Source organism: Topomyia yanbarensis, chromosome 1 (genome assembly GCF_030247195.1).
Source record: "Topomyia yanbarensis strain Yona2022 chromosome 1, ASM3024719v1, whole genome shotgun sequence".
NCBI classification, from domain to species: domain Eukaryota; kingdom Metazoa; phylum Arthropoda; class Insecta; order Diptera; family Culicidae; genus Topomyia; species Topomyia yanbarensis.
In genome coordinates, this window is record NC_080670.1 from 124,248,444 (window position 1) to 124,268,708 (window position 20,265).

The 20,265-nt window shown below is 41.6% G+C and overlaps 1 protein-coding gene and 1 long non-coding RNA gene across 5 annotated transcripts in view; one reads left to right on the forward strand and one right to left on the reverse strand.

Moving 5' to 3' along the window:
- The window catches only part of LOC131684352 (protein ovarian tumor locus-like), a 1,641,868-nt gene extending 1,629,779 nt beyond the window's left edge, over positions 1-12,089 (reverse strand). For all 4 annotated transcript variants that reach the window (XR_009304657.1, XR_009304646.1, XM_058967240.1 and 1 more), the window contains exons 1-2: positions 11,977-12,089; positions 11,698-11,923 (exon numbers count right to left, since the gene is read on the reverse strand). Coding sequence is in view for 2 of the 4 variants with exons in the window: in XM_058967240.1 (XP_058823223.1) it covers positions 11,698-11,922 (225 nt within the window). In the remaining 2 variants the exon portion in view is untranslated. The remainder of the gene's footprint in view (positions 1-11,697; positions 11,924-11,976) is intronic.
- Positions 12,090-16,400: 4,311 nt separating this feature from the next.
- LOC131684865 (uncharacterized) lies at positions 16,401-18,397 on the forward strand. Its single transcript, XR_009304694.1, has 3 exons — positions 16,401-16,517; positions 16,577-17,354; positions 17,492-18,397. It is a non-coding gene; the product is annotated as an uncharacterized LOC131684865 (long non-coding RNA).
- The last annotated feature ends 1,868 nt before the right edge of the window (positions 18,398-20,265 follow it).

Here is a 20,265-nt window from a genome sequence, read left to right on the forward strand (position 1 = left end):
TTGTCTTGTCTTTGTCTTGTCTTTGTCTTGTCTTTGTCTTGTCTTTGTCTTGTCTTTGTCTTGTCTTTGTCTTGTCTTTGTCTTGTCTTTGTCTTGTCTTTGTCTTGTCTTTGTCTTGTCTTTGTCTTGTCTTTGTCTTGTCTTTGTCTTGTCTTTGTCTTGTCTTGTCTTTGTCTTGTCTTTGTCTTGTCTTTGTCTTGTCTTTGTCTTGTCTTTGTCTTGTCTTTGTCTTGTCTTTGTCTTGTCTTTGTCTTGTCTTTGTCTTGTCTTTGTCTTGTCTTTGTCTTGTCTTTTTCTTGTCTTTGTCTTGTCTTTGTCTTGTCTTTGTCTTGTCTTTGTCTTGTCTTTGTCTTGTCTTTGTCTTGTCTTTGTCTTGTCTTTGTCTTGTCTTGTCTTTGTCTTGTCTTTGTCTTGTCTTTGTCTTGTCTTTGTCTTGTCTTTGTCTTGTCTTTCTCTTGTCTTTCTCTTGTCTTTGTCTTGTCTTTGTCTTGTCTTTGTCTTGTCTTTGTCTTGTCTTTGTCTTGTCTTTGTCTTGTCTTTGTCTTGTCTTTGTCTTGTCTTTGTCTTGTCTTTGTCTTGTCTTTGTCTTGTCTTTGTCTTGTCTTTGTCTTGTCTTTGTCTTGTCTTTGTCTTGTCTTTGTCTTGTCTTTGTCTTGTCTTTGTCTTGTCTTTGTCTTGTCTTTGTCTTGTCTTTGTCTTGTCTTTGTCTTGTCTTTGTCTTGTCTTTGTCTTGTCTTTGTCTTGTCTTTGTCTTGTCTTTGTCTTGTCTTTGTCTTGTCTTTGTCTTGTCTTTGTCTTGTCTTTGTCTTGTCTTTGTCTTGTCTTTGTCTTGTCTTTGTCTTGTCTTTGTCTTGTCTTTGTCTTGTCTTTGTCTTGTCTTTGTCTTGTCTTTGTCTTGTCTTTGTCTTGTCTTTGTCTTGTCTTTGTCTTGTCTTTGTCTTGTCTTTATCTTGTCTTTGTCTTGTCTTTGTCTTGTCTTTGTCTTGTCTTTGTCTTGTCTTTGTCTTGTCTTTGTCTTGTCTTTGTCTTGTCTTTGTCTTGTCTTTGTCTTGTCTTTGTCTTGTCTTTGTCTTGTCTTTGTCTTGTCTTTGTCTTGTCTTTGTCTTGTCTTTGTCTTGTCTTTGTCTTGTCTTTGTCTTGTCTTTGTCTTGTCTTTGTCTTGTCTTTGTCTTGTCTTTGTCTTGTCTTTGTCTTGTCTTTGTCTTGTCTTTGTCTTGTCTTTGTCTTGTCTTTGTCTTGTCTTTGTCTTGTCTTTGTCTTGTCTTTGTCTTGTCTTTGTCTTGTCTTTGTCTTGTCTTTGTCTTGTCTTTGTCTTGTCTTTGTCTTGTCTTTGTCTTGTCTTTGTCTTGTCTTTGTCTTGTCTTTGTCTTGTCTTTGTCTTGTCTTGTCTTTGTCTTGTCTTTGTCTTGTCTTGTCTTTGTCTTGTCTTTGTCTTGTCTTTGTCTTGTCTTTGTCTTATCTTGTCTTTGTCTTGTCTGAGCGAGCATCGGCGTCGGCTAAGGCCATTATACTCCTAGCCCCTCCGAAACAGGGTAAGGAGAGGCAGATTGGAGTGAAGAACACGCCAGTTCCCATAACTCCAAAGAGGACAAGATCTTCGCCAGGAGACGAAAGACCAGGCGGGTCAAAGAGGCAGATGCTCGAGGACGCTGTTGCTGCCGAAGGAAAGGACGCCACCTTACAGGGTGAAAGCTGGAGTACCGTTGTATGTCGGAAGGAGAAACGCGGGAAACAGCAAAAAAAGAAGGAGCGAAAAGGGGAGCAGAAGAGGAAAACAGAACCCTCGGCTCGTCAGAAGGCGCCTAAAGGAGAAGCCGTGCTTGTCAAAGCAAATGACGAGACTACGTACGCAGCACTGCTCAAAAAGGTCAGAGAGGACCCGGAGCTGAAAGATTTGGGGGAAAACATGTTAAGAGTCAGGCGTACCCAAAAAAATGAGATGCTCCTCGAGCTTAAGAAGAATACTACGACTAGTAGCTCTGCCTTGTAGGAGACTATAACTAAATCAATGGGTGGAAAGGCAGAAGTTAAAGCCTTAAGACCGGAGATGGTAATTGTGTGCAAGGACCTCGACGAAATAACGACGGAAGACGAGCTGAGAGGTGCTATGAAGCAGCAGTGCAAACTGGGCGAGGTGCACATGACGATCCGGTTAAGGAAGGGATACGGAGGAACGCAAACAGCGATAATTCGTTTACCGGTAACCGCTGCAGACAAGGCGCTGGAGGTAGGTAAAGTTACAGTTGGATGGTCGAGATGCCTACTGAGAGCCGCCCCACGAGTAAATAAACAAGCGGAGAAATGCTTCAAATGTTTAGGCTTTGGACATTTAGCAGGGGCTTGCAAAGGCCCGGACAGATCCAGGATGTGCTGGAAATGCGGAGAGACGGGCCATCTTGCGAGAGACTGCACGCAGAGGCCGAAGTGCTTGCTTTGCACCCCAGTGGAAGGAAACGACCATCAGACGGGTGGCTTTAAATGCCCAGCCGACTGCAGGCCAACGGTGATGGAGGTGACCCAGATAAACCTGAATCACTGTGATACCGCACAGCAACTGTTGTGGCAGTCCACGACAGAAACTATGTGCGATGTTGCTTTGATCGCAGATCCTTATCAAGTCCCCCCTAATAACGGTAACTGGGTGGCGAATAGATCAGGAACCGCTGTGATACAAGTAATGGGAAGATTCCCCATCCAAGAAGTGGTAGAACGTACGAGGGTTTCGTGATAGCCAAAATCAACGGCATCTTCGTATGTAGCTGCTACGCTCCCCCAAGGTGGACAGTAGAGCAGTTCAGCCTAATGCTGGAGCAGTTAACCGAGCAGTTGATCGATCGGAAGCCGGTAGTCATTGGTGGTGACTTCAACGCCTGGACTGTGGAATGGGACAGTAGAGTAACTAACACAAGAGGGTGTATCCTGCAGGAAGCTCTAGCGAAGTTAGACGTACAATTGTGCAATGAAGGCTCTGCTAGCACATTTCGGAGAGACGCGAGGGAGTCTATCATCGACGTCACATTCTGTAGTCCCTCATTGACGGCGAACATGAATTGGTGAGTATGCGAAACGTATACGCAAAGTGACCACCAGGAAATTCGATACCGTATCGGTCAACGGAACCCCGCGGCAGTACAGAGAAGGGTGACCGGCGAACGAAAGTGGAAGACGAAAGCCTTCAACAAAGACCTCTTTGTTGAAGCACTTCGGCCGAACGGCGGGACCGAGAACGTGGATGCGGCTGACCTAACAAGGATTGTGGCGGCTTGTGACGCCACAATGCCGCGAAAACTGGAACCACGCAACAAACGGCGTCCAGCTTACTGGTGGAACGAGACGCTTAGTACGTTACGCGCTGCTTGTCTCAGAGCCAGAAGGCGGGCTCAAAGAGCAAGGTCGGAACCAGATAGAGAAGAGCGTAAGGCAGCGTTTCGGGAAGCTACCCGATCAGAATGAAATAACAAGATTATAACAGAACACAATTTTTGTAACATATTGTGTTATAAATTTGGTCTCGTTAGTAGTTAAAATAACAGAAATTTATAACAAGTGACAACGTGAGATAAATTTTTGAAATATTTCTGTTATGTGTTTCTGATCGGGTAGGGCCGCTTTAAAACGGGAGATCAGACTTAGCAAGTCAGAGTGCCACAAGGAGCTATGCCGAGACGCCAATGCCTGGGGTGACGCATACCGAGTGGTGGCGAAAATGAAGGGTCCGACGACGCCAACCGAAATGTGTCCGAGCAAGCTGAAGATAATCGTCGAGGGTCTTTTCCCGAAGCACAATCCAACTATATGGCCACCGACACTGTACGGCGAAGAAGAAGGAACAAGCACGGATCGGCAAGTGGCTAACGACGAGCTAGCAAAAGCATCGAAGCGCCTAAAATCAAAGAAAGCCCCTGGTCCGGATGGAATACCAAACGTGGTACTGAAAGCTGCGATCCTGGCATATCCGAACATGCTCAGGATAGTGATGCAGAAGTGCCTAAATGAAGGAAACTTCCCCGAAATGTGGAAGGTTCAGAAGCTGGTGTTGCTGCCGAAGCCAGGGAAGCCACCTGGTGACCCGACCTCGTACAGGCCCATATGCCTGCTGGATACACTCGGAAAACTCCTGGAAAGGATCATTCTTAACAGGTTGACGAAATTCATGGAAGGTGAGCGCGGACTGTCCAAGATACAGTTCGGTTTCCGAAAAGGAGCATCGACAGTGGATGCAATTCGGATAGTGCTCGAGAGTGCTGAGAAGTCATCTAAACAGAAGCGAAGAGGAGATCGATACAGCGCTGTGGTCACGATAGATGTGAAGAACGCGTTCAACAGTGCCAGCTGGGAAGCCATCGCTGCAGCGCTGCATAGAATGAGGGTTCCCGACTATGTATGCCAGATTCTGAAGAGCTACTTTCAGAGCAGAGTGCTGCTGTACGAGACGAGCGAAGTACAGAAGTCACTGCGTGTCACAGCGGGCGTTCCTCAGGGCTCCATTCTCGGTCCAACCCTTTGGAACGGGATGTACGATGGGGTCTTAACGCTGCAGCTGCTTAGGAAAGTGAAAATCGTAGGTTTCGCGGACGACATGTCATTAACGGTGATGGGTGATACACTCGAAGAAGTGGAGGTGTCGGTAATGGAGACAATAGATGCGATCGAGAGCTGGATGAACGGGGTCAAGCTGCAAATAGCTCGCCACAAGACGGAGGTGTTGTTGGTCAGCAACTGCAGATCGGTTCAACGGATGCAGATCGACGTCGGAGGGCACGTGATTGCATCGAAACGTGCATTGAAGCAATTGGGAGTTATAATCGACGACCGGTTGAGCTTCAACAACCACGTTGATTACGCCTGCAAAAAGTCGGCGAAGGCAACGAACGCAATAGCGAGAATCATGCTAAACGTCGGCGGTCCGAGAAGCAGCACGAGACGTCTGCTATCTACTGTTTCGTCATCGATACTCCGATATGGGGCCTGGAGTGCTGCGCTGAAAACCAAGCGGAACCGTGAAAAGCTAAACAGGACATTCCGACTGATGGCCGCACGAGTCGCGAGTGCCTACAGAACAATATCGTCGGAGGCAGTATGCGTTAGCGCCGGGATGATCCCCATCTGCATTACCCTGGCGGAGGACGTGGAATGCTATCAGCGGAGAAATGCACGTAACGCTAGGAGACTGGTTCGAGCGGACTCGTTGGCTAAATGGCAACAGGAGTGGGACAACGCGGAGAAAGGAAGGTGGACCCACCGACTCATTCCAAATGTATCGGCCTGGGTACATAGTGAACTTCCATTTGACGCAGTTTTTGTCCGGACACGGATGCTTCCGGAAGTACTTGCATTGGTTTGGACATGCTTCGTCACCCCTTTGCCCGGAGTGTTCGACTGTGCAGGAGACACCGGAACACGTGGTCTTCGAATGCCCTAGATTCGAAGAAGTTCGTAGGGGTATACCTGGTATGACAGTGGACAATATCGTCGAAGAGATGCGCCGTGACGAACATACCTGGGACGCTGTCAACAGAGTGTTCTCGAGCATACTCTCCGAGCTGCAGAGGAAGTGGCGAAGAGACCAGCAAGAAGCCGCCAATCGGGTGTCGAGAGAAATTCCGCCGCCGGGGAACTGTCCAACTGTGTAGACTAGGTCCACCGCCGGGGACCATTTGAGTAGTATGTGACGTAGCACCGAGTTGGGTCGTCGGGGCGCCTGGGAATCGGACGTCAAGCTTCACCGGAATCGCTGAACCGACCTCGACATCCCACCGGGTGGCTCGTGAGTAGCCTAGATCCACCGCCGGGGATTAGACCGAGTAGACCGCGTCGCAGAGCTAGCAGTGGGTCGTTGGGGCGCTGGTGAACCGGAAGCTACGCTCCAACCGGAATCGCCGGATAGACCTCAGCACCTACTGTATGGCCCGTTGAGTAGGCTAGATCCACCGCCGGGGACTAGATCGAGTAGATCGGGACGACGCGGAGAGCAAAATGGCTCACAAAAACGAACATCGGAATCAGGAGAAATCTACCGCTCGGTTGCAGGAGAATAGGCTAGATCCATTGTTGGGGACTAGACTGAGTAGTTCGCGAACAAGTGAGGGCGGGAGCTGAATGGCTCATCGGGAAAGTAGAGCGAAACGGAACGAGAGGAAGCCAAAGGACTCAAGAAATTGTGGTGCTAAAACAAAAGAAGAATCGGTATCGGGAGAGCCTCCTTCGCCGGGGAACTCTCCGTCGGCGTAAGCTAGATCCACCGCCGGGGACTAGACTGAGTAGCCCGCGACGAAATACCACCAGTCGCAGGTTGTCGGGGCATCAGCGAACCGGACGCCCTGCTCCACCAGAATCGCCGAACTGACCTCGACATCTAGTTGGTTGGCTTGGTTTCGGGAGAACTTCTCTCGCCGGGGAATTCTCCGTCGGAGTAGGCTAGGTCCATCATCGGGGACTAGACCGAGTAGTTCGCGAACAAGTCTGGTGCTCAATGAGTAAACGGCGCTGAATGGTGCGAGAAGGGGGTTGCGGTGCTAACTGGCACAAGGGAGCCGAAGGGCTCGGTGAATTAGACAGTCTGAAGTTTGCCGCCCAGACTGTACTCGTAGGGGAGGAGTACTAAGCCTCGACTCACAGCCAGCTTTCCGACTGTCGTGCAGAACTTGCCAGTCTGTGTGGATGGTAGAGAATTGGTGGTGTGTAGAGGAGTAGGGATGTAACCCTGCGGAAGAAACGAACTAGTAAGTAGTTGAATTAGAGTGTGTGCTATGCACATAAAAACCCCTCCCCGAAGTAATGCCGTAAGGTAGTGCCGGGGAGGAATCAGGTTCTGGGCAAGAGCAGTGGTTTTTAGCGGGTCAGGTGATGGCAAACACGTGGTCTTCGAATGCCCTAGATTCGAAGAAGTTCGTAGGGGTATACCTGGTATGACAGTGGACAATATCGTCGAAGAGATGTGCCGTGACGAACATACCTGGGACGCTGTCAAAAGAGTGGTTTCGAGCATACTCTCCGAGCTGCAGAGGAAGTGGCGAAGAGACCAGCAATAAGCCGCCAATCGGGTCTCGAGTGAAATTCCGCCGCCGGGGAACTCTCCAACTGTGTAGACTAGGTCCACAGTCGGGGACCATTTGAGTAGCACGTGACGTAACACAGAGTTGGGTCGTCGGGGCGCCTGGGAAACGGACGTCAAGCTTCACCGGAATCGTTGAACCGACCTCGACATCCTACCGGGTAATTCGTGAGTAGGCTAGATCCACCGCCGGGGATTAGACCGAGTAGACCGCGTCGTAGAGCTAGCAGTGGGTCGTTGGGGCGCTGGGGAACCGGAAGCTACGCTCCAACCGGAATCGCCGAATAGACCTCAGCACCTACTGTATGGCCCGTTGAGTAGGCTAGATCCACCGCCGGGGACTAGATCGAGTAGATCGGGAAGACGCGGAGAGCTAAATGGCTCACAAAAACGAACATCGGAATCAGGAGAAATCTACCGCCCGGTTGCAGGAGAATAGGCTAGATCCATTGTTGGGGACTAGACTGAGTAGTTCGCGAACAAGTGAGGGCGGGAGCTGAATGGCTCATCGGGAAAGTAGAGCGAAACGGAACGAGAGGAAGCCAAAGGGCTCAAGAAATTGTGATGCTAAAGCAAAAGAAGAATCAGTATCGGAAGAGCCTCCTTCGCCGGGGAACTCTCCGTCGGCGTAAGCTAGATCCACCACCGGGGACTAGACTGAGTAGACCGCGACGAAATACCACCAGTCGCAGGTCGTCGGGGCATCAGCGAACCGGACGCCCTGCTCCACCAGAATCGCCGAACTGACCTCGACATCTGGTTGGTTGGCTCGGTTCCGGGAGAACTTCTCTCGCCGGGGAATTCTCCGTCGGAGTAGGCTAGGTCCATCGTCGGGGACTAGACCGAGTAGTTCGCGAACAAGTCTGGTGCTCAATGAGTAAACGGCGCTGAATGGTGCGAGAAGGGGGTTGCGGTGCTAACTGGCACAAGGGAGCCGAAAGGCTCGGTGAATTAGACAGTCTGAAGTTTGCCGTCCAGACTGTACTCGTAGGGGAGGAGTACTAAGCCTCGACTCACAGCCAGCTTTCCGACTGCCATGCAGAACTTGCCAGTCTGTGTGGATGGTAGAGAATTGGTGGGGTGTAGAGGAGTGGGGCTGTAACCCTGCGGAAGAAACGAACTAGTAAGTAGTTGAATTAGAGTGTGTGCTATGCACATAAAAACCCCTCCCCGAAGTAATGCCGTAAGGTAGTGCCGGGGAGGAATCAGGTTGTGGGCAAGAGCAGAGGTTTTTAGCGGGTCGGGTGATGCCAACCCAAACCCGTTCCCCGAGACATTGGAGTTTTTGTACATTTTTCCTCACTCAGGGTTTTCCTGAAATTTTTTTACTGCTTTCTAAAAACACAGCCTAGAGAGAGAGAGAGAGAGAGAGAGAGAGAGAGAGAGAGAGAGAGAAAGAAAGAAAGAAAGAGAGAGAGAGAGAGAGAGAGAGAGAGAGAGAGAGAGAGAGAGAGAGAGAGAGAGAGAGAGAGAGAGAGAGAGAGAGAGACATTTGTCAATTTCGACGAACTGAGTCGAATGGTATATGAGATTCGGCCCTCCGGTTTCGGTTAAAAAGTCGGTTTTCAGAGTGATTGCATATCCTTTCTATATGAGAAAGGCAAAACTACTAAAATGTAGCTTAGACGATGCATGAGTTTCTTTGTTTTTCTTTTCTCGAAATATTTTACCTACGATTTTCAAAATTCGGCAAAGCCCCGCGAGCAATTCCATTAAGTTTCCCCTTAACGGCTTAACTCTAGGTTTGTTCCAGTAGGGGATACTTGATCCCCTTTTTTATTTTTCAATCCTACTCCGTGGAATGATAAAAAAACTATGTATTTTTTGTAGTTTTATATTGTTTTTAGGGTTGACTGATTATCATAAAATTATTAAAATTACATGGAAATATTATACTGGACATGAGCTATGAGCATTTTTGGAAAACAACAGAAAATGGAAAATTCTTTGATTAGTGGAGACTCGATCCATAATTTGGAGACACTTGATTATTTTTTGAAAACGTGTTTAAAAGAGCATGTAGGGTAATAAGCCTATTTTTACCCTGTTTCTATTATCATCCTACCAATCTGAAGCCTTTGGTTAGAACAGCGTCTGCCATCTTTGCTCAATGCATTGGCTCAAATGATGTTGCGATAATTGGGGACTCGATTAGTTTTTGCTGCGCTCAAACATAAGATTTTCACCATTCTCAAGATAATTTTGTTATTATGTTGGCTCTTAATAAGAGGCGAATGACCTTAAGGCTAAAACCTCCATAATCGAAATAAAAAATGGCTCCTAATAACAAAGTAAAGAAGTTGAAATAATAAAATTAATAATGAAATAATGTGGTACCCTCCCTAATAGCGCAAAAATAGGTACCTAACCTAAATTCAATGTTATAAATGTATTGTGGTATTGATTAAATTGTTGTGATTAGATATTACTATTTTTGTTACTACATATTACCCATCTCTCACCTGATTTTTATTACGAATTCCCCAAATCTCTGTGCAATTATTTGAAAGCTGTCGTTATTATGGTTGAGGAACGTCAAATGTGGGATGCATGGTTGCTACGTATGCTGTAGTAAACATTTACAGTTAAGTTTTTGTATGATGAAGCGTTCATTTTTGACAGTTTTTTTTGTTATTTTATGGCCACAATGACTTCAATTGAGTTCTACAAGATGACGACACGAATGAACTCATGATGAATGAAGTTCATGTTTGACAATTCTCGGTGGTTTGTTTACTTTGCCAGTTGCGTGAGTACGAGTGCAACGGGTGCTCATCTGTTACATTCGAACTCACGTAACTTCCATGTAAACAAACCACCGAGAATTGTCAAACTAAGTTCATCCGGCTCATTTTGTGGGGTTATGTCGGTTGGTGTAAAACCTAATTGTTCTGGTGTGAATTTGGTTATTTTCAGTAGTGTGTATGAAGCATGGCGAAGGGGATCAAATCTCCACGAATTTGAAGGGATGAAGTGAACCCATAGCATCTATTTCAGCAAACTTAGTACAAATATAGTTGAACAAAAAAATCAGCTCAATTATAGCGTATTCATATAATTGACATTCTCCTGTATTTCTATATGTAGAAGTATAGTATGCAGTGGGTGACTTTATCAATTGCATAAAAGTTTGAAAATTTGAAAAATAAATCTTCTTCAGTTCTTCTGAGATTTTTTTCTTTAAATCGGTAAAAATTCGGTAACGCATGTCCAATTTATTTTTTTGTGTTAAAGAAACTTATGTTTAGATAAAACTACGCAACTTTCTAGTATATTCGATTAATGTATTCTGATCAGCCCTTGAGTTACAATGATGGGATCAAGTCTCCCAGGGGATCAAGTCTCCTCAGTCTCCCCTACACGAAAGCTTCTCCAGAGTAAGAAATACATTTAACTCCGATTTGCTACCAGGATAAAAAGAGAAGAGAATATAGGAACGACTTTCTCCCTGTTTGCTCCGGAGTACTTCCAGTTTCTCCTGGTACTGGAACAAACTTTTTGTATAATATCGAAGACTGCATATCGACACAGATCTTTCATAAGGGCCTAAGTCGCAATGTACGCAAATGGAGAAAAATCAGTTTGAATATTCGGCGATGCTTTCTAAATGTAGTTGTTATTGTAGGTATAAATTACTTTATGGCCATGTTTTTCCGGAAGCATCTTTGGTTAAACCTTATGACAATATAACAAAGAATTTAATTCCTAGTGGGTAGAAACTAAAAAAATGCTTGCGCCCAATTTGCATCCCAGTCGTGATTTCGCCCTTCAGCAACCACCATTTGCAAAGAGGTCAACCGTGTACATAATTTTCAGAAGGGCGCGGTAAATGGGCTAAACTGACTCTGTCTTGTTGGGTAGGGTTGGGTAAATGGGCGAGCTTGATAGTATACTTTTCAATAGGGCTCAGCAAATGGGCGCATAGAAACCCAATGTAAATGAAAGGGTGCGTACATCTTTTCTTAAAATTTCATGAAAATATCGAAATATTCGAATGTTTATGTGCAACAACTATCGAGTAGACATGATCATAGTAGATATTGCTTATCATTTATATAATAGAACCGCCGTTTAAAGAATAATTTTGTGAATAATAACCGTACGCCCGGTTCTGTCTAAAAATGTAAGTTTACCCTTTATATTCCATATGAGACGAAGGGCCTAAATCGAAACCTCGAAGAAAATGCATGTTTCACCGTTTTGTTTTCTTTAATTATAAATCTAACTAAAAACCATTTTAACTAATTTCCACCTCAATCTTGTAGTATTTTTATAGCATAATAGCGAAAACGCAGTTTGTTTACATTTGCGATTTGAGCCCTAATGAAAGATCTATATCGATATGTAGTCTCCGATAATATGCTATTCAAAATTACTATACTATACTATAAAATTGGTGGTAAGGCAGCAAAAATCAAGAGAAAGCAAACATTCTCACCAGTAGTGTTCAGCCGGAAAATGAACAATTCTGGATTGCTCTAGATAGTATTCCGGCTCCAGTGACACTGGAGCCGGAATACTAACTAGAACCGGCCAGAATTCCAGCGTAACTCTACTGGGTCTCTTTGGGATTTTATTGAGCACAACCTGTTAGTGTAGACTTTGATAAAAAAAAAGGCTCTTAAGCACTTCAAATGTATTACCTTTTCGTAAAACTCGCGTCTCTTTCGCATAAAGTGCACACAATCATTTCGAACTTTTTCGTGATACAGCTGAACATCGAAAATTTGCTCCGAGACCACTCGAAACAAACATGTAGAGTCTCGAGCTGTATGTTTCCGGTAAAACCCCTCTTGCTCCAAGAACTGATCGTATGGGTCAGGAGCTTGCCTACTTCCAGCAGAAAAAGGACGACATTCAATCTCCATTCTGAATCATGAAAAAAAATGAGTAAGCCGAAATAATCCTTTCAATCTTCTTACCTTTAAATTCTCAATATTTGCTAATAAATAAGTTAGCAGCACAAATTGAGAGCTTTTTTGAGTTATACGTTTCCTGGTTCCAAAAAAATTACTTTCAAGCCCAAGGCTTTCAAACCAGCTATTAATAATCTGTAATAACCAGGGTGGCCAGATAGAATTCCTCAATATCGGTAGGGTCACTAAAAGTTTATCGGTAGTTATCGGTAGGTCGGGTTGTTCTCCCAAAAACGTAGTGTTGACATAGAATTGTAAAATACTGAAAACACAGATCTCAGACCAAATACAACCCAAAAAATGAATGTTGAGTAGGATGTGTCCAAAATCAATAAAAATCGGTAGTTTTCGGTAGGGATAACAAAATATCGGTAGTTTTACCTTGGTCGTCTGTGAATCGGTAGGGAAGACCAAAATCGGTAGGACTACCGATAAATCGGTAGGTCTGGCCACCCTGGTAATAACTACCTAATTTCAATCAATAATTAGAGCATGTTCAGGAGAGTTTCAGTTTTAGATTTATAATTTTGACAGTTCTATAATATAAAACTGAAAATTTTAAAACTGGAACTTTCTGTCCCCAGCAGCAGTGTTAGCGGGTGTTCTATTTAGTTTAAAATTCATTTCTCGCCATGCGTTACTGCATTCAAATTTATTTTCCCCCAGTCTATCTGTTCTGAGGGCATGTTGAGGAGCGTTTTATTTTATATAGGAGTTTCAAAGTAGAACTGGAATTTGTCCAGATTTATCCAGACAATTTGAAAAATAACAAAATAAGTTTCATAAACCACTTTTTAAGAAAGCTGGAAACACAACATACCAAACGTTACAAATATATCCCATCGGTGAGGAATGCATCTTTTTCTAAAGAATTTGGGTCATCTCCAGACAATTCCACTTTTTAAAAAAATATTACAGTTTTTTTGGATAAAACACTTGGCATCCGTGTCCAGAGTAGAGTAAGCTCAATGCTGGGGTGGCATTACGCATCTCGATTCGATCAAAATTCTATCGACTCGACCTTGTTTCGCATTATGTATTTCAAACCAAGCTCGAAAGTAAATTTTCGTTCGAGTTCGCTCGAAAAAGTACTAGATTATCGAGAAGTGTTGGCATTATGGAACCATAACAATCGAACTCGAAAGCGACTCGAGTCGAACGTATTCGCTCGATAGTTGTATTGCTGTCGACTGTCGTTCGAGATTATGATTTGTGTTTTTATTTCGGAATACTTAGAGGATATAAAATTACCAAAATGTGTAAAAAGCTCCCACGTCCTTTGAACTACTTTATGTTATATCTATTTTCACCATCAGGAACAAACGTTTTTGAAAAAAGTAATACTAAACATTGATAATAAATTATCTTACACCAAGTAATTATAAAAAAGTGTTAAAACAAATCGATGGAGCAAATTGAAGACACCTTGATTTGTCTAATCGCTATTTGATAGATGTAAAGAATCATAATCATTCTTGATTTCAAAGTGGTGATTCAAACAATTTTATAATCTAATTGATGCATTTGCTCCCAACTATACCTCAATTGCTTTCTGGAAACACTTCATTTTGATTGTGTTCTCCCTATCTCTAATTGTGTGCTATAATAGAATAATTAACTAACAAGTACACGGAAAACCCCAAAAACACGAAAACAAATTTCTGTCTTGACTATTTGAACTAAAAATGGCTATTTTAACGAACTAGTATTTAAATTTTTGCGTCATTAATTGCTGAAAAAAATTGTTTCTTTTGGAAGCTATCAGTTTCCTAAAAAAACACTGAAAACCAAAATTTTAATGCAAAATTAGCCATTTTTATTGAAAAGGGCAGTACTTGCAATGATTATTTTCCAAAAGATTTGAGAAAAGCGGTTTTGAAGTTGTGTTTTAAACAATTATTTAGATATTAAATATGTTATTTAATCTAAGAAAAATTGTGTATAACCCATTCTGCAGATAATACATTCCATCATGCGACTGAGGTCCGAATAATAGACTCTACCAGCTAGGCATTTCGATGTTTCGGTGCTTCAACTTAAACAGCGATTAAAATTTTGTGGTAAGAATTTCAAGAATATAGTTATATCAAACTAAAATAATGCCCAAGCGTTGAAAAAAGGTGGTGAGGGTGAGTGGCGTGAACACATTATGAACGTGTTTGGGTCAATTTATTTACCACTATGACTATTTTTATTCTGTGAATTTGACGCTCATCGGAAAAAAACAAAACAAACTGCAATTTTGTTTACACTGAAAAAAATTATTCGGTGGAATTAAAATTATCATACGAAGAACAAGATCATTACTCGTTTCCTGCAACGAAGCTTTTTCGTGCATTGTCGTCGAATTCACGGCATCTTGATGACCGAAAAGTTGAGTAGTTTTACTTTTTTAAAGAACGGGTAATTCCACGTCAAATTTACAACCACAATTTTAATTCCTACCAAAAAATTTTCTTGCATTCTTAGCACAAAATAATTGACATCTATTTTTTGTTTTGGCTGAATACGATAGATTTTTTTCAAGTTATGAGTTTTTGAATTTTATGAATTGAACCATTTTTCAACCACTGATAACGCTTAGTTGTGCGAAAAAATTTATTATTAATAAAAAGTGCGTTTTCGAATGAACTCACCAATAAAAATCTGATATAGTTTTTATTGTTATTTATGTTATGAATTCTGCAAATGTTAGAAACATATTGAAAAAACAAGCTTGGACTAATAAGTTTTTTATTCTATGAAAACATTTATAATTATATTGAGAACCTTTTTACTTTACGAGATATTTCAGTTAAAGCTGACCCATAACATGGCGTTTAACGTAAAATTGCCCTTTTTAATGTTATCTCGCAAAACATTTTGAGATCCAGTGCAAAATTTTTACACTATTTCTAAAATGATTTTTATTATTTGAAGAAAAAATAAGCAAAAAAATGATCCAACTTTTAAAAAATTGCTCATGCGAAAATGCAACTTTTTATATTTATTTTTTTCCATGCATCAAATACTTTCCGAGCTATCAGCGATTCAACAATGTTCAATTTTTCTAACTTCAAAAGTTGAAAGCTCATACCTTGAAGTAAATATTATATTCAGCCATAACAAAAATACCTGTCAAATATTTTTAGCTAAAGAATGCAAGAAAAAATTTGGAATGAACTAAAATTTTATTTGTAAATTTGACGTTGATTGGCCTGTACGGTGCATGAAAGTTATCGTCGATGTCTAAACTATTGTTCGTCAATGAAACGAAATGATTCGTTCTTTTATCAATTGTTTTATATAGTATAAATATTTTTAGAAAGGGTAGATTTTTTTTCGCACATAAAAGAAAAAAAATCGCATTTCCATATAACATCGGATCTTTTTGGATCGATGTTTGACAACATCGATTTTATTTCAAAGTGCTCGCCCCTATTGTGTACTAGAAAAAATTGTTATATTTGCGAAACTTATCCATATGTATTTCGACAATAAGCAACTAAAAACTAAATAAATTAAAACAATTCCTATATTTTACCAAAGTTGGTTTTATGAAACTTATTCGTAGCAGAATTAAAAATATTTTTTTCTCAGTGTATACTCTTATTTGACAGTTTGCGCTCGAACAGCCCACACTACTTTTACAGTAAACGGCAAGTCACGGCGGATAGCCTAGAACAACGTTTCAATAGCCTTCCGATCGCCAGCATCTAGTTTAACCTGCCTGTCCGCCATTTCGTTTACTGGGAGGCAGTCGAAATCTACACGGTTAAATAAAACAACCTGCAGAAAAGTTTTTTTAACTTACTTTTGAGTTGTGCTTCGCTTTCGCACTTATTAGTGTTGTCAAAAACAAAAAGAGAGATTCGACTCAGTCGAGGTCTTCCGTGGAGGAAGGTACTTTTGAGTTGTTTGGGTTGAACTCAAAATTAGGTAAATTCAACTTAAATTTGAGTATAAAAAACCTATCAATGAGTTGTAATTTTTGCCGTGGTTAAATGGAAACTACCTTCAACACGGTTTACCTAATTTTAAGTTCCCCCACCATACCACGAGATTGAGTCAAAGGAACTCAATTTTAGGTAGTTTTTCGTTTCCGTGTAGTACCGAAATCTAACAAGCTCGAACGCTTGGTCGAATGCGATACGTAATGCCACAATTTAAGCTAAGTATGCACCTCTTGCGAAATGAAATTTCCTATACAAAACCTATGCATAAAAAACGTCGCGAAATGCTCGCGAAAAAATTTTTCGTTTCCATTTCGTAAGCGGTACGCAGCTCTCGCGAAAACGATAACGAAAAATGCAGTTAGCCGAGACACGGTTCGACAAACGATAAGTTTCATAATATTTCCGCGAGATAGCGCTGCTTTCTATGCGCTGTCACCAAGGCAAACTTTTTCCTTGCGAAATAATGGTCAATGGTATTATTTCGCACGGAGGCTCGCGAAATTTTGACAGGTTGCAATGAAAAAATATAAAAAAAACACAAGATTAGTATTTTTTTCATCGCGACCTGTCAAAATTTTGTAGTTTTGAGAATCAATATTTTGAATTTGAATGGTAAGTTTTAAAATATTATTGGAATTGTGATTGTTTCTAGTAATTATTATTATTTACAGGCACACCCGAACAAAGCAGCCACAAGAGCAGCATTTTTCGTCAGCAGCAGAAGCAGCAGCCATCTATCTACTTGATAAGTTTTCATCAACAACAACCAGATGCTACAAATCAGCTCAACTTGACTCAACATCCTGGATCTGGCAATCAGCCAACCAACATTAAATCGATACAACCGTAGCAGTACCAACAACTCCAAATCCAGCAGCTGCCAACAATCTCTCAAAAAAGAACCACAGCAATTACAGCTCAGAACCAACAAAGCAACAAGAGCTTTTTTACGAATAATGGACCCAACGGACACACTTTATCGGCACATTCTGTCGTAAAACTTGCCTGCCACTATTCTTACCAGCGGTTACCTTCCTGATGTAGAGAAATCAGAGTCAAACACAAACGTCATATTACTGCCTTGGCTCCTACCAGTTGCTTGCATGAAAATATCGCTGCCTCCACAGTGCTCGTGATTCCATCCCAGCAGCAGCTAGCAACCACAATTCCAGTGCTTATCGCCAGCAACATCAGAAAATTAAGATTTCCCCTAGACCATGACCATCATCCGACAGATCGGTAGCAACAACGTTCAACTGACGGTAGAACCTGGCCAGCAAACCGCAACTAGTGCAATCGATCCAAGCCAATCAGGGCCAAATGTAGAAGACCATTGGTCAACCGCAAAAAAAAGATACATCAACAGCACCTTCAAACGCAGTAGCAGCAGCATACTGTACTGTACCACGCCGCGTGCAGGACTTTTTTTTATTCAGTTGGTGCAGCAAGGTGAGTCATTTTTACTACCTTTTTTAGTTTCGAAGGATCAGTACCGTGTTCAGTACATTGTAATGTAATACCCTATTCTTCTTTCAAAAGCTCGCGTTCACTCATTCACGGATATTTTTCATCATAATTTTTTTCAGATCGAACAGCAACCATAGCGGATACACATCACCGAACACCAGCAACATAATGCCATGGTAACCACCCAGCAGTAGTTATCCTCTAGGGAGAGATATGCGGAGGAAAAAAAAGGCAAACTAGCAACGGTAAATATCGCGATAAAAAACTAGCATCACTTATTGCGAACCAAGTTTTGCGTGACTTTATTATCATAACGTTTATTTTAAAAATAAGAAATGAAGTGCAATGCGAATCGGCCTTGTAATTACGCTCTAATAGCTGAAATAAGTTTTTTTTCGGTACCCGAAGGATGCTGCATTACGCGATAAATGGGTTGAATTTTTTGAGTTCCGGCGTTCCCGTTGCTGGATTCTTTGCGGCTATGTAGCGCAAGTATTATTCAAACAAAAATCAGTAAATATGTATATAATAAGAAGAGAATACTGCAAAGAAAAACTCCGTTCCTGTGTATTCGCACGTTACGCAGTTATAGGAGCTTACGAAAAACAAAAAAGCAAACTTTTGATGATGGATCTATTTCCCGCAGAAAACCATTCTTGACCCTATCGAACAACGTAAGCAAGAAGATAGATTAGATGCATAAAATATACCATGCGGTAGCTTTCGGACAAAAAATCATCTCTTCAGATCAATCAAAAGCAACACTGCCAGCAACGCAACCATCTGGAAAAAATCACTACCGTGAAGTTACCTACCAAAAAGCTCATCTATCAAAAAGCTCACCTACTAAAAAGCTCATCAAACAAAAAGCTCATTTATTATAGAGCACCACCTTAAACAGTAAAGGCTTTGAAGGTGGTACTCTGAAAGTAGAGCTTTTTATTTCATGGTGGTATCCGGGTGGCAAGATCAGGAACTAAATGAATGTCCTAACAAATTCATAGTTGTCAAATATCATAATAAAAGATCCAGAATATAAAAAGTCAATAATAAATAAGTGGAAAATATTGAGAAATAGAGTTGAATTGAATTGTTGCACTTAAGATAATTTCCTAGGAAAAACCCACAAGTAGAATTAGTTGGGGCTCGCTAGTTGGTGTGTTCGTTAGTTGGGTGTCCGCGTTAGGGCATGGCCATTTATGTCAAAACTGAAACAATTTTGAAGTAGAATACTTCTAACGTTTCAATATAGGGGTCCCGTTTCAAAATTTTCTGCCAGAATTTTACCCGATTTTTTAAACGTGAATATCTGCCTTTGTACTGAATGAAAAAATAAGATTATTACGCTATCTGATTGGAAGTATGCACAACAATTTTGTATCCAATTCGGTAGTATGTACAATTACTAAAAATAGCGGAAATAATGGATTTTATGAAAGTAGTAATTATCTGATCCATGATTGGTTGGTACAATTCGCTCAAAAAGCAAGCGTTGCTGGGACTGCCTCTTTTTCATCGAAAGAACTGTGACGGGTATAAAAAGAGAACACAAGAAAAATTCGTTAGTTTGTGTTCTGACGTTGTAAGCGTAGCAGCTGCTGCGTTTCATGTCAGCACATTCTTCGATGGTAGGTAATAGATACCATGATTGCCGCCAGGCGCTGTTGATTCTAATCAGGAAATGACGTGACAATTATTGTATTTCAATATCACACTATTGAAAAACAAGCAAAAATGAACAGATCTGAAAACGTGAAAACTCCCATACATCAGTCAATCTATCCCCTCAATAGGGAGCAGGTTAGTAATTCAAACGAACCCGAAAAGTTATAAATAAATGTGCCGCGTGCCTGTATGAATCAGTTGTTGCTCTTTTGCCAGACAAGTAACATCGTGCCTATAGCGTCTCGTAGGACAGATTTGAGCACCTAGCACACTACGCTTCTATGAATGACGTCATCATCGACTATTTAAAGAATATCATTTCTCGAGCGACTTCATTCTCCCGTCAAACGTCGGGCCGTAAAGAACAGCAGTAGCAATCATGCATGTTGACAATGCGCTGCAATGAATGCTGCATTTGATCACTGCTACCGCTGGAGGTGATCCGATGTAAATAGCGCGCGGCTGGAAGAGTTGGCAAACCTCAGTTTAAGCTAATTGTTCCATAAATTAAAAGCCCTTTTAAGGGCTATAACAATAACAAACAATGAAGAACAGATTGGAATATTTCCAATCATTGACAGCGATAATCCAATTGCGCAGTTTATATTTGTTATTTGTTGCTTGCGCGTATATTGACAATCTGAAATTTGCAACAATCTGTTATTTGTTTAAATTTATCCTTCCGAAACAATACAATAATGTGCAGCTACTTAAAGTACATTTCCAGGTTGAAATTAGCGAAAACCTGTGATTTATTAAAAATAGTCTTTCGGAAACATAATCCAAAATTCTGCAATGTTTCAGAAAATTGGAGGATGTGGCAACACTGCCAGCTAACGAAAGCCGTACCAAAAAGAATCCGCAAATATTTTTCGTTATTCTGCATGAAGGCAGTCCTTCCATCATCAGTGCGAAAGTGATAAAAGCCGATGTCACGTTTGAAGTTATCAGTATTTCATATTAGATGCTGATGAGAAAGGTTGTTTCTTTTCATTTCGAAATATTTATCTGATGTAAGTAACGTGCGGCTGGAAGAGATGGCAAACCTTTTTTTTTTGCAGCTGACTAATTATTCCATTCTGCATGTTATTTTTGTTAAACCAAAATCTCTTAGCTAGTTTAGTATTTTTCATTCCATAGCACGCGTGTTTGTGTATCCCACAAATAGTCCTTTTCAGGACCCCACATACAAAACAGTTAATTTGAATGATTCCCTTAAAATCGTTCT